The sequence below is a fragment of the Podarcis tiliguerta genome (genome assembly GCF_965153285.1).
Source record: "Podarcis tiliguerta genome assembly, chromosome: 2".
In the NCBI taxonomy this organism is placed as follows: domain Eukaryota; kingdom Metazoa; phylum Chordata; class Lepidosauria; order Squamata; family Lacertidae; genus Podarcis; species Podarcis tiliguerta.
In genome coordinates this window covers 53110090-53123362 of record NC_139535.1, presented here as the reverse complement: position 1 = coordinate 53123362, position 13273 = coordinate 53110090, and the positions used below count along the sequence as shown (strand labels likewise).

Below are 13273 nucleotides of genomic sequence, written 5' to 3'. Positions count from 1 at the left end.
TGAATCACCAGGTTTCAAAAGTAATTAATTGATTATCAAATACTAGGGCTGTCATCCTATTAAAGAAATCTTAACTGATTAAACATGAGAGTTTTAACTGACTGATTAGTGAATTAAATCTGCATATATCTGCACTTAAAAATGATAAAGGATTATTTACTGCTGCTTAGATGGTGTTCAGTTGGCAGTTGTCACCCACTGACAATCACAGCAACAACCAACTTAGAAGAGTGCCAATAACATCAAGATCGCAGGTTTGATCCCCATATGGGACAGCTGCATATTCCTGCATTGCAGGGGGTTGGACTAGATGATCCTCAGGGTCCCTTCTATGATTCTGTAGAGGGTCGCCTCTACAGTTCTATGATTCTATGTACACAACTATTAAAGGTGCAGAGCCCTGCCATATTTGTTACCTGGCCACCCTAGAGAGTCATGTACACCTCTTCTAAGCATTAGGCTAGAAGTGTGTCTTTGCATCTAAATACAGTACAGGTTTTTGACATGTGCATTCCATCAGCTGGCAGGGGGCTGGTAATTTACAGGATTGGAACAGGCATGGGTTCCCTGCTTGCAGTACTTAGGAAAATCCTTCATCTGAAGCTAGTAGGGGATTCTAGGGTGGTGAAAATCCCCCATTGTGGAAGATGGTGAAGTGTTAGCAGGCAACAGAGAGAAGACGGAACTACTCAGCTCTTATTTGGCCTTGGTTGGGTTTCTTCCTTCAAGGGAGATTGTATTTGGCCTGGAAAAAAGTGGAAGCAGAAATTTGAAATCCAGGATACACCAGGATATGATTAGAGAATACCTAGCCTACTTTAAATGCATTAAAGACTTTGGGACAGCTTAATTACACCCAAAGGTGCTTGCAGCCATTATATCACTGCTGTTGCCAATATATAATCTTTGAGAATTCTTGGAGAACTGCTGAGGTACTGGAAGACTGGAGGTGGGCAAATATTACCCTTATCTTCAAAAAGACGAGAAAGGCAGATATGATAAAATATGGACTGGTCAGCCGGTGTCAGTACCAACCAAAGTTCAATGTAAAGCATAATAAGCTGTCCAGGAGCATCTAAAAAAAAAAAGGTGTTATTGTTATTGTTATTATACTCTGCTCATCTGAATGGGTTGCCCCAGACATTCTGAGCAGCTTCCAACAGAATATGAACAGGAGCCTGCACAGATTAATAAAGAAAAAAAGTTATGACAGATCAGCACTATCTTTTTTTTGATAGGAATACTAGCTTGGTAGATCATGGGAATGTTGTGGGTATCATATATCTTGATTTCAGCAAAGCATTTGATAATTTCCTTCATGATATTGTTAAAACATGCTCTGCTGAAATAAAGGTCTATGATATATGGCAGCTACTTCAATACTTCCCAGACTTTTGAGCTTTCCCCCTGTTTTTTGCTTAGCTCCAATGATTGGTGTTAGTCTCTAAAAATGGAGACATTTAGGATTTCTGAAAATAAGTTAATGTTGTATGATGAATGGGATGGTTATTTGTCACTTACTTAGTCAGAAACTTACTTCATAAGAATTATCAGTATTTCTTAGCCATTAGCAGTTATTGGCAACTAGTAATTTTGGATAATGGCAATCCTAGTGGAGTCATCTAGAACTGGTGTCAAAAGTTTCTGATAGTTATTGACAGCAAGGTATCAATTCTATGTACCAGTAAAAATACCCAGTGTTTACTTAATAAAAAATTACAGACCAGTAATTCAGAGGTTGCAATGAAAGTGAATTTCTCTGGAATGCTTTGTTCTATACAGCTCAAAAGTTGGTTTATAATCATTTCCTCTCTTGCTAATTGGATGTGGGCATGCATAGTTGGCCTGAAGAAATATATTGACCTCATAAAAATAGTGATGTTGCTACCTACTTTTATTGATTATTTGTGCTGGGGAGTGACACAAGTCTATGTCTCAACACACACACACATCATGGAAGTCAGAAGGTGGGCACATGCCTTCTCCCAGCCCTACTAAGAATGCATTGGCTGGGCAAAGGGGCCAGGCTTCAGGATAAGGAGGCTGCCTTTGATATCCTTGCAGCTGCAGTTCCAATGCACTGGACAGGCCAAGGGCAAAAATAGCAGGTGTACCCTCCCATTGGTCAGCTCGGGAGCGGAGGGAGGGAAAAGGCGGCGAAGCTGGCGATGGAGAGCAACCTTCAGGGCAGGGCAAGGGAAGCTGGCCTCCCATTAGGCGAGCCGTGCATGTGCGGAAGGATGGAGTAAGGAAGAGCGTGCTCCTATTGGCCAGTTAAACGGTGGAGGGAATGAGCGCAAATTCCCATTGGTCGGGAAATAAAGGAACGGCGAGGCGTTCCGTTCGGGGCTTTGCGCCTTCTGAAGGGGAAGGTTTTTCTCTCGGCCGCCTCGCCTGGACCGCAAAAGGGCTGCTCGTCGCCGGGTTTTCGTCGTCCGGCCCTGCTCGTGCACGCGCTTGGCGGGAAGGGGGGAGGGAAACAAGCACGGCTCGCGTGTTTCCATTGGTCGGGCCGCGCACGTGCTCGCGGTGGGCGGGCTTGAACTCTGCGCGAGCCTCCATTGGCCTCGGGTTGCGCGCCCCCGCACGGAGCGCGCGCCTTCCCTCAGCTGTGGGAGGGGTGGGAGCCTGGCTCGCGCCCGGCGAGCGCATGCCCAGTGCGGATGGGGCAGGCGGCGATGGTGGAGCTAGGCTGATGGCGGCGCAGGAGGCGCTGCGCTGAGGACGCTCCGGGAGCCCGTCCCCATCCCGGCCGCCGCCGCCTCGCCATGGGCAACGAGGCCAGCCTGGAGGGCGGTGGAGCCGAGGGGCAGCTGCCCCCCGGCCCCGCCGCCGGCCCCTCCACGACGCCCGGGGCTGCCAAGCCGCCTTCAGCACCAGGCAGCGGAGGACAGCTCCCTCCGGGCAGGGCTCCAGCCGCCGCACCGGGCCCCGCGCAGCCGCACGGACCCTCCGCCAGGTGGGAAGCGCAGACCGGCTGAGCCGGGCAGGAGGGGAGGGGTCGCTCGAGGGCAACTTGGTCTGTCAGGGCCGAGGAGGAGGAGCAGGGCTGGAGGGAGTGGGGATTAAGGGCGAAGTGCAACTGGGGAACCCTCTGCTGCGGGGTGCCAGGTGGGGCTGGGCATGAGCTGGGAGTGCGAGAGAGGAATGGGGCAGCAGAGGGCAAGGCTCAGCCTCTGGAGACGGCCGAGAGAAATGGGAGAAAAAGATCGGGTGCAACCCGGAGGGGTCGCCAGCTCTTGTGGGGGAAGGCTCTGGACATGAGTCCTCTGTCGGAATGAGTGGATGTGGAGAAACAGAAAGATGGTTGGGCCTGGGTGGTAGCTTTGCCATGTGTGCATTATGTTAAGGGAAGCCCCTTGTTTTCAGAGGCACTCTTTCAATCCCAGAGAGTCAAGGCTCCCTAGAGCATATTGATACCTCTTATTTCAGAACGCTGCATACTGATACCTCTTATTTTGGGAATGCTGATCTCTGACCAAGCTCTCTGATATAGTTTTGGTGGTGTCTGAAGTGGAAGAAAGGTTGTGTTGGGTGCCATTTGAATCTCATCTTTTAAAGGCGAGTATGCAGGAATCTGCACATATTTGATGCAGCGAATGAGATCCATCTAGCTGGATGGTGCTGCAAAAGGCATCGGATGGAGGACCAGATGGCACATGGGCACATACATGCATAGGATGCAGACACTTCCACAGAGTGCCGTAGTGCAGGCTAGTATCAGGGAGAGGGGAGCAGAGAAACATGAATGGGATGTTGATTACACAGAGGATGGGGAAAGTGACATGCAAAACAGAAGATCATGGTTTGTGGGTAAAGAACTAAGCAAGCACCCTTTTTCAATGTGTGTGTTGTCAAGACTTCTGGCTTAAGTCATCTACAACATCTATAGACAAACAGGTCGCCCTTCTCACACCTAGATCATCTTGGCCAGTTAAATTGCCCTCATGCTTGTTTACAATGATACAATTGATGGTGCTTAAGGCCATTATGTTGAGTACAGTTTATATACCCTGCATGTGGCTGTCCTAATTGCAGACTGTTTGAAATATATATAAAAAGAATAATAATAGTAGTTATGTAATCTCTACCTCAGTGTACAGAAATAATAGAACAAAAACATCAATGCTCTGTGTAGTTTCTCCTAAAAAGGAAAACAAAACGTGACAGGGTGAGGGTGGAGAGTAGTATAATGATTAGTTATCATGCAGCAGAACACTACATTTAGAAGAAATTTTTAAAAATAACATTTGCTACCAATAAATATAGAACTTTGGTGTTAGAAAGCAGATAAAAATAAAAAGTTAGAGGAAAAAATGAGAGTAATCTTTTTAATGTTTTGTAGTAAGATATTGGATATATATGTGTGTATGTGCTAATAGGTACTGAGCCATTTTTGTTGAAAAGCTGAGTAGAATACACTAAGAAGTGTATCACCCTTGTTCATATGTTTAAAAAGGGCTTGCGCTGTTAAATGCTCCATTATTACAAGGAGAGTGCAATAGTAGATTCTGGAAGAAATCAAATTGCTTGTTTTTCTGTATTAAGGCTATGTTGAAGCAGGAACCTTCTTTGTCACCCTTTAATGCCAAAAGTATTTGGTCCTGCCTGAACTTGGATTTTTCTTATCATTGGATTTTTGTCATGAGTTTGTAGAAGAAATCTATTAAACTATGCTGATTGATGTTCTGTATTAATCCCTTTACATTTTTTAAAGGCAACAATTATCCATCACCTATCTTCAAATTGGTATAGATATGTTTGAATAGTATCTTTAATCCTAAATCTCTTCTGAAAATGTACATAATCTGTTTGTAGAATTGTCATTTGTATGTAGAGGAAATGGTGTCGGAATTGTGATGTGGCAGTTCCTTCCCTCTTGCAGGGTAGCCTTTGCACATTACTCCTCAGCCGAGTTTAGGGGGGATGTAGGCAAAGCATTGGTGCATATGCAAGTTGTATATACAGGCATGAGAGTTAATGGGTGTTGAAATAATTAGGCAGAAGGAGTGTGTGTAGTAGCTAAGCTAGCTAGCTAGCTGTTATGAAAAGGAAGAAGTGTGTTTATGTTGGGACCTGTAGCAGGATTATTTAGTTTCTGTGGCCTGGAAGGTTTCTTTAAGTCTGCAGTTCAGGCTCAATTATGCACCATAAAAGTGTTACTGATGGAGAGCTGAGTGTTTTGAAGCATCTGCGCATTGAGGCTTTTCCGTGACACTCCTGCCATGGTGTGTCGAAGAACAGAACTGGGAAGCTATCCAAGTACTAATACATCTGTGCAAACGTACTAGACACTCTTCCAAACCCAGACAACCAGCACAACCCTGCTCTCTCAAAACAAGCATCCTATCATATCCCTGTCACGACTAATGGATGCTTATTCTGTCAGCCTTATAGTCCTTTGCTTAGGGAATGCGCAGGAGTAATCACGAATATGGGCAGTTACCAGGGTGGTAGCCATGTTAGTCTGTTGCAGCAAAAACAACAAAGGCTAAGGATGTTAATTAAAAGCACCTTATCCAATATTAGAAATTTCTCTGTGCAAAAAAAAGGTGTTTGGACCTGACTTCAGTATTAGAAAGGTTGTTTTGCTTAATGAATAATAGAGCCTATTAGGTCAACTTACTGCACAGTATAATTAAGATTCCACATGTTTACTACCTATAAGTGTTTCAGAAGCAGGTGAGCCAAATCCATATAAAACATAGGAATGGGAAAATATACACCAGTATTTCAGATTTATTACTGTTGGGTAATATCCCTGTGGATGGTATCAGTACCAGGCTAGGGCCATAGCTCAGTACTAGAGCACATGCTTTCCATGCCAAAGGTCCCAGGGCTTAATCCAATAAGGGCCGGGAATAAATCTTGTCTGAAAACCCAGAGAATCACTGGCAGCCAGTGTAGCCAATACTAAATAGAGCAGTAGTCTTACTAGGCGCAAGGCAGATTCCTATATTACCTCCTATATTGCCAGGAGCATGATGCATCTTGGTGTACCTGTCTGAAGTTTCACACTAGTCCTTGGGTTGAAATCCAGTGTGTATTTACTTGGAGGTACCGGTATTTATTTGGAGTTGCTTGGTCCCTGCTCCTGCCAACTTAGCTGTTTGAAAGCGCGTCAAAGTGCAAGTAGATAAATAGGTACTGCTCTGGCGGGAAGGTAAACAGGGTTTCCATGCACTGCTCTGGTTCACCAGAAGCGGCTTAGTCATGCTGGCCACAAGAACCGGAAGCTGTATGCCGGCTCCCTCGGCCAATAAAGTGAGATGAGCGCCGCAACCCCAGAGTCAGCCACGACTGGACCTAACGGTCAGGGGTCCCTTTACCTTTAAGCACCATGATTGAACTCAGTAGGACTTACTTCCGAGGAAACTTGCATAGGATTGCACCATAAAGCTTTCAGTTAGGTTCTTTGTGAGTTCCGAATTGTACTAATTCTCCCCTTCCAAATATTCAATATGTTTAGAACCATGGATTCAGCTATATCTGTTTCCCTTTTGATAGGACTATAGACCAAGATCTTCTGAACGATTCTCAAATTCAACATCTTAACAAGATATAGCAGCAGTTAATGTGGGGCAAAATGTAGCCACATGTAAATATTTATTATTAATCTCCTCCCATGCATGTCTCAAGGTGATGTACAAAATAAAATCAGGGAGCAAGCTAGTCACATACAGTATAAGCCTTTAAAGGTCTTACTGACTTTCTTTTAACTCAAGTGCTTTCCAGATGTTTCCTTTATCTTTTTAGCTGCCTTTACTTTATCTAAAAGGCACCTTGAGTCCCAGTCAGGGGAAAATGTGGAGCCTAAATAAATATATAATAATACTTTTTATCAGTGAAGCTTTCGAAATATATATTTCCCCACTCTCAGTATACAATCTGAAAAGACACAACACAAAAGGAAAAGGGTTGAGGAGGGAAGAATGAAAAGAGGCAAACTCGGGCACCAAATTCTTACTATCACAAGGTTATTATAATAATCAACTTGAATGCAAACAGGATGCTCATGGTTCAAAAACAGGCCTTGGCATGCCTCTGATAATAGTCTGGTGACCCAAGTTTCTTAGAAGTGGCTGTAATGCATAACTGGAAGTTGTTTGACCTTACAGGGTGAGGCCTTTACCTTCTGGAAGCTGCAGACTTCTTGTCACTCCTGGTGTAGCAGCTAAGGCTGTTTGCATATCTATCTATCCATCTATCCAAACACACACACACACACACACTTGAGATCTTGATACCACCAGGTCCAGTAGCTTCATCAATTGTTTCATAATAGGCTAAACATGTCTTTCCCCTGCCTCTTGAGCTGGTGCCATGGAATGGGGGCGTGAAGGCAGATGGCTGGAGGAAGAGAAACACAGAATTCATTGGGCTGAGAGGGAGGGGTTTGAGGAAAGGATGAATTGAGGTGACTGCAAGAGAGATGGAAGTTAAGAACAGTAGGAGCCAAAGGGGGAGTGGGAGTGGGAGAAGAGCTGAGTAACAAGCTCCTGTTACAAGCTCCCGGGAATAGGCGGGGAAAGGAGCCAAGGAGTCAGAGGAGACTGATGGGATTGTGTGGTGCCTATTTAATATTTTGATTTGAATAAACCAGGTTGGTTGCAAATGTCTAGTAAGTATCTAATTCAGGAGTCAAAAATAGTCGATTCATATCACTTCACAATGAAATGGATACAGCACATGTTTGGGTCATAGTCTTGCATGTTTCTGAAATCTCAGTTATAGATCACTTGTAAGACATACAACTGCACTTTATGTATAAAACTCAAGTGTGTCACTGGGATTAAAATGCATTTTCCAGTTTCTTAATGCGTTTTACTGTTAAGCTGTCTTTTCCCACATGATCAAACCTATCATCTCAGTAGCGTTCAGCAGTAATCTTTAACCAAATGCTTTTCTGCCCTCTTTCTCTTTTAGGCATTAGTTTTTATTGAACTTTTCACTATAAAAATACAACTAATAACAGCAACAAAAGTGCAGATAAAACAAAGAAATAAACCCTCAAATATAAAAAACCTAAACCCTCTTACTTTTTATAGGTAGCAGGGGAGAAGTGCAGTGTAAAATGTTAGATGAACATGGGAAGTCTTGTTGAAATCCCTGCTTACCAGGGTTAATGCATGACATTTGATCATTCACTAACTATCTCTTACTGTACCTAACGTAACAAACTAGTGGAAACCCCAGTACTTTCTTGGTGGAAGAACAGAAATGTAATGGATAAATTGGAACATACTTATTTTGAAATGCAGGTATAAAATATACAAGGCTGTGATGATGATGATGATAAAACTTTAATTAACAAGCATAAACTGCATATCATGTGTTTAAAGCACCTCTTAGTGAAAACAGCCCTATAAGGTGGGTTGATAGAATTAGCTTCATATAAAATGATGAGTTAACAGTTTGTGAATATGTTTTTATAAACTTTTGAAACAGTTTTTTGGGGGGAAGTATTTGGAAGATGGTTGGAAGAGGGACGTCGTGGAAGAAGGAATTTGGAATATTATAGAGGACTCATTCAACTTTGTGTACTGCAATTTTAGTCTTAATAGCTAAAACAGCGAAGAGAAAGCAGATAACTTACTAAGCGATGCTGGACACAATTCAGCCATACATGTGCATTTAAAGGCACATTGGTTTTAATGACAGGAAAATATTAAAAGCTGGGTAAAAGACTTAAGAATGAAGTGCTTTGTGTCAAGAGTGCATTACCAATAAGAAATGTGAATTTACCGGTACATAACCCAATAATCTTTGTGACTTTTTGAAGGCTAATAATTTCATTTTCTTTATGGCTAGTGACTTTGTAGAATATGTGTGTTTTTAAAATGCCAATTATGGTTATATTTGACAAACTGTCTGGTAAAGAAGAGATTGGAGGGAGACATAGGGTAAAATTCAACCTCACACTATGTTGAACGTTCCATCTGTGCAAGCATTTTGGCTTGCCAGATGGAATAGTCACCCTTCCCTTGAGTGTTGTTCTGTAGATTCTCCTGAACCTCCCATAGCCAATTGTGGGGCGTGTGCAGGGGATGGGGGTGGGGGGAGGGAGTCACGTTGTGCAAGCAGAAGCCCCTCGACAGGGTTTCTCCTGACTGAGTTCATTAGTTAAGTTCTGCCCAGCATCTTTAAGCTGCTGTTTTCAAGTGCCAAATCAGCGTTATTGAGATCTGAGATGTTTAAAACAATGCAGCTACATGCAGATCTTTTGGAAGATCATTTATGCTTTGAGAACCAGAGTTTAGGCATATTTGCGGAACAGATACTTAACAGGTATGTGTTATGCACGATGCTTCAGGCATCCATGCTAATACCTAGACCGAAACTGGCAGTAGTTGAAAATGGATGCCTGCTTCATCACAAACCTGGATCTGGCCCTTGTAGAATATGTGGTTTATGAAGTTCTGCTGTGATACAGGATGCTTTTCACTGTTTGCCTCAGTGAACTCCCTAAAAGTGGAGCTTATCTTTTGTTGTCGTTCCAGAGAGCCCCTTTATAACCTTAGGCAACCTCCCTCCAAACAGAAAGTGATTTTGCAACTTTGAGAGCTTGTACCATATATATCATATATCACAATGGGGGAGGAAATATGCATTGGATGTGGGTCCTTCCAGGTGTTGTGGACTGCAACTCCCATCAACCCTAGCCAGTTTGGTCTGTGGTCAGGGGTTATGGGAATTGTAGTCCACAGATTTCTGGAGGGAACTCTTCTCTAGAGAACCACTCTACTGGTGACTTTCCTGGAAAGGGACAGCTTGGGGTGACACATATCTAGACTACTGCAGTGTACTCTGTATGGGGTTTTTCTTATTTCTGATCCAGAGGTTGCAGCTGGTGCAGTAGCGCTCCTTATCAGGCACATAACATACCAATGTTGAGGTTGCCTATTAGCTATCAGGCCAGCTTTATGTTACTTACATATAAAACCCTAAACAACTCTGGGTCAAGTTTCCTGAAATACCAAGTTCCCCTCCCTTGCCCTATAAGGGCAGTAAGATAAGCAAATGGAACCCGATTAGCCTTGCTGCTGCCCAGTAATTATTACCTTGTGGTAACATGAAGACAAGCTTTTTCATTGATTGTACCTGGTCTGTGGAGCTCTCCCTGTTGAAATTTGAGAGGCCCCCATCTGTATTGGCACCACTTTACACAGGCATTTTTCACTTGGTGTGGGTCTAGATCTCCTGTTTTTACTGTTGTATTGCTTTTTGATGCTAGTTACAGATTTTAATTGGTTTTGTATATTTTGCTTTCATGTTTTGTGAACTGCTTAGAAGCCAATTTGGACACTGAGCAGTATACAGGCCAATAAAGAATAATAAAAGTGGATTTTGTTCCTCTTTCCATGGACACAGTGAATGACATGACCATTTTGGAGCCATCTTCCCTTTGCACATCAAGCCAACACTTTCTCTTTCACACCTTAATATCTAAGGCCATTTAATGCTCTTTACATGGCAGAGTATTATGCCATATTTGTGCCATGGTTTGGAGCAGCAAATTGGAGCACCTCATTGACTACAGTACTCTGTACTGTATGTCTATTGTGGATTCACAAACACACATTCAGCTTCACGTTTTACAGGGTCTGCTGATCCAAACACCATTGCATATGCAGCAACATTCTTAATGTGTAAACTCCCAGTGCCTTTCCTGGAAAACTGCTTTCTCTTGTTTTTTCCTGAGCATTCTGCTGCCAGCTCCATTCCCTTTCACATCACTAAGATTGCAAACCCTCTGGACAGGGGCCATGTCACTTCTGTGTTCTGTGTGGTAGCACTAAATAAATGTAAAATAGTTGCTGCAGCAGCACTACTTCAGTAGCAGGCAGAAATAGAGGTGGTTGCAGAAAGTACAAGGTGGCAGTAGAAGAATCAGTCAGGTCCAGATGGCTGACCAGATTAAAACGAATCTGCAATTAATCTATGATCAAGTAATGAATCAGGTAATTGCACAGATTAGTCGATTAATGTTGTTAGTCCAAGGAAACACAATAATTGCTGCTCATCTTCCTATTAGTTGTATTATCTTCATTTTCTTCAAATCCTAGGCGCTGACATTCTTTTCACTTTAGAAATGAATTGGGTGTTGCCATGCATGGTTCCTGTCTTCCTTCTTTTCTAAAGGCTTGTTTTTCCTTCCACTTCATGATACCATTGGGTCGCTTGCATTACTCAGGGCCTTCTTGAAGGATTACCTTGGGCCCTTGTAGCAGGAGAAGGCAAGCTTTGATAAAGTTTGTGACAGTGTTTTAAATACGGCTCTTTAGAAACTTGCTTGATGTGCAGGTTGAGGACAGCTCTGAAGAGTTTACATTGACTCAAAGAAGTAGCTTCTTGGGCCATTTGTTGTACAATTCATTTCCCAGTCTATAACTTCAAAGTCCACCTGGAGATTCAAGCCCTTCACCTGCCACCTGGAGGCAGGCAGGCAAACCTGCAGACTCCAGGTCAGCCCTGGAGGTCTGGCAACCCTATTACTAGTACAGTGGTACCTTGGGTTACAAACGCTTTGGGTTACAAACTCTGCTAACCCGGAAGTAGTACCTCGAGTAAAGAACGTTGCCCGAGGATGAGAACAGAAATCGCGCAGTCGTGGCAGCGCAGCGGCACCAGGAGTACCCATTAGCAAAAGCGCACCTCAGGTTAAGAACGGTTTTGGGTTAAGAACGGACCTCTGGAACAAATTAAGTTCGTAACCCAAGGTACCACTGTACACAAGTGTGAACTCAACAGCAGTGTATTTGCAGCCCCTAATGAGTGTTCTTGTTCAAGGCTTCACCCAATCTGAGAAGAAAAGGATTGTTCTACCATTATTTGGAGCTGCCAAGGTGAGGTGGTGCTTTATAGCAGTAAAGAGATCCAGTGTGGGTCTACTATTTATTTTATTATTTACTGAACGACCAGGTTTGGGCAGCGGCACACTGCAGTGTGGGAAAATATGCCATTTTCCCTATCCTGAAACCTTGTCTAATTCCATTGTTAGCATGTTTGTTTGCTGTTTTATGCCCTATAATTTATACACCGCTTGATTGTTTTTTAAAAAAACCTCAAAGTGGTTTACAAACAAAGAAAACAAAGAAAAAATTACAACACTACTTTAAAACATACAGTACAAAAGTTTTTTAAAAAAAGAAGGAATAAAATTACTCCAACTTTCTAAGCCTCTGGGTAGGCTTGTCTAAACAAGAATGTTTTTAGCATATGTTTTGTCTCCTTTAGTATAGACATAATGACTTTATGTATTATTTAAAAATTCTTATTTAGCAGAATTATATTTAGAGTACAACAAATGTGATGGTTTAAAGAAGCCATTGGGCTAGAAGGCTTTAGTTTTGAGCTCTTTGGTGTGTATGTAAAACATACGGCTTCCCCGAAAGAATCCTGGGAACTATAGTGCACCTCCGCAGAGCTACAATTCTGCTTAAGAAACTACACACCCCAGGATTATTGGAGGGACGCCATGTATGGTGTGCATGATATGAGCCACTGGTCACAAATCACTGGAATACAGTGTGCCTGTGTGTGCAGTTGAGGTTCTCTCACTGTCCACTTTCCCTTGGAAGGCCTTGCCTTCCATGTCCTTGCATATTCCATTTCTTGTGTGGAGTCCGTAACCTTCTTTGACCAGTGTCTGTTGAGTGTTTGTGTTTCACCAAACCGATCGACTGCCTGCAAGATAAGCACACACATGTATTAAAACTACAGTTGATGTGATAAATGACCGTCTTAATCTAATTTGAGCTTCTTGTCCTAAGGGACCCACGTGTAAATGGTGCATGGATTTTCTAGCTGTGGGTATTTCTTTTAATTGAAGTTTTAAAGACTGATTTTCTTATTGTGGTGTCAGCAACCCTGAGCCCTTTGGGGGTAGTCAGGTTAAAAAAGAAGAAGCAGAGGAAGGCTCAGAAACATAGGTTGTGTGTCAAGTAACAATTGATCATGGGAGTGAACAATGCAAGATGTTGGAGCATTGCCCTGCTTCTACTGGAGTCTGCAGTTCCTCTGGTTCTTACCAGGAATGTAATGGCCATGGAGACTTTGGGGATGTTGTACAACTTCATGAGGGCTAGTTGTTATTTGGGAGGAGCAACAGCTGCTGTAGCAAATTGACATTTTAGAAGGATTTTTAATGTGCAGCTATCAAGCCCTGCTACAATTGTCCAGCTTCTCCATCTTGAGGCACATTCGGTTTTGTAGTGCAAATGCACATCCTTTACAACAGCCCCAGCAAGCATAGCCAATGACCAGGGGTGAT

General features: G+C 43.1%; 1 protein-coding gene across 4 annotated transcripts in view; it reads left to right on the top strand.

Annotated features, from left to right (window-relative positions):
* The first annotated feature begins 2667 nt into the window (after nt 1–2667).
* BSN (bassoon presynaptic cytomatrix protein) overlaps nt 2668–13273 on the top strand; it is a 191370-nt gene continuing 180764 nt past the window's right edge. For all 4 annotated transcript variants that reach the window (XM_083429269.1, XM_083429270.1, XM_083429267.1 and 1 more), the window contains exon 1: nt 2668–2959. In XM_083429269.1, coding sequence (XP_083285395.1) covers nt 2769–2959 — 191 coding nt within the window. In that variant the 5' untranslated portion in view covers nt 2668–2768. The remainder of the gene's footprint in view (nt 2960–13273) is intronic.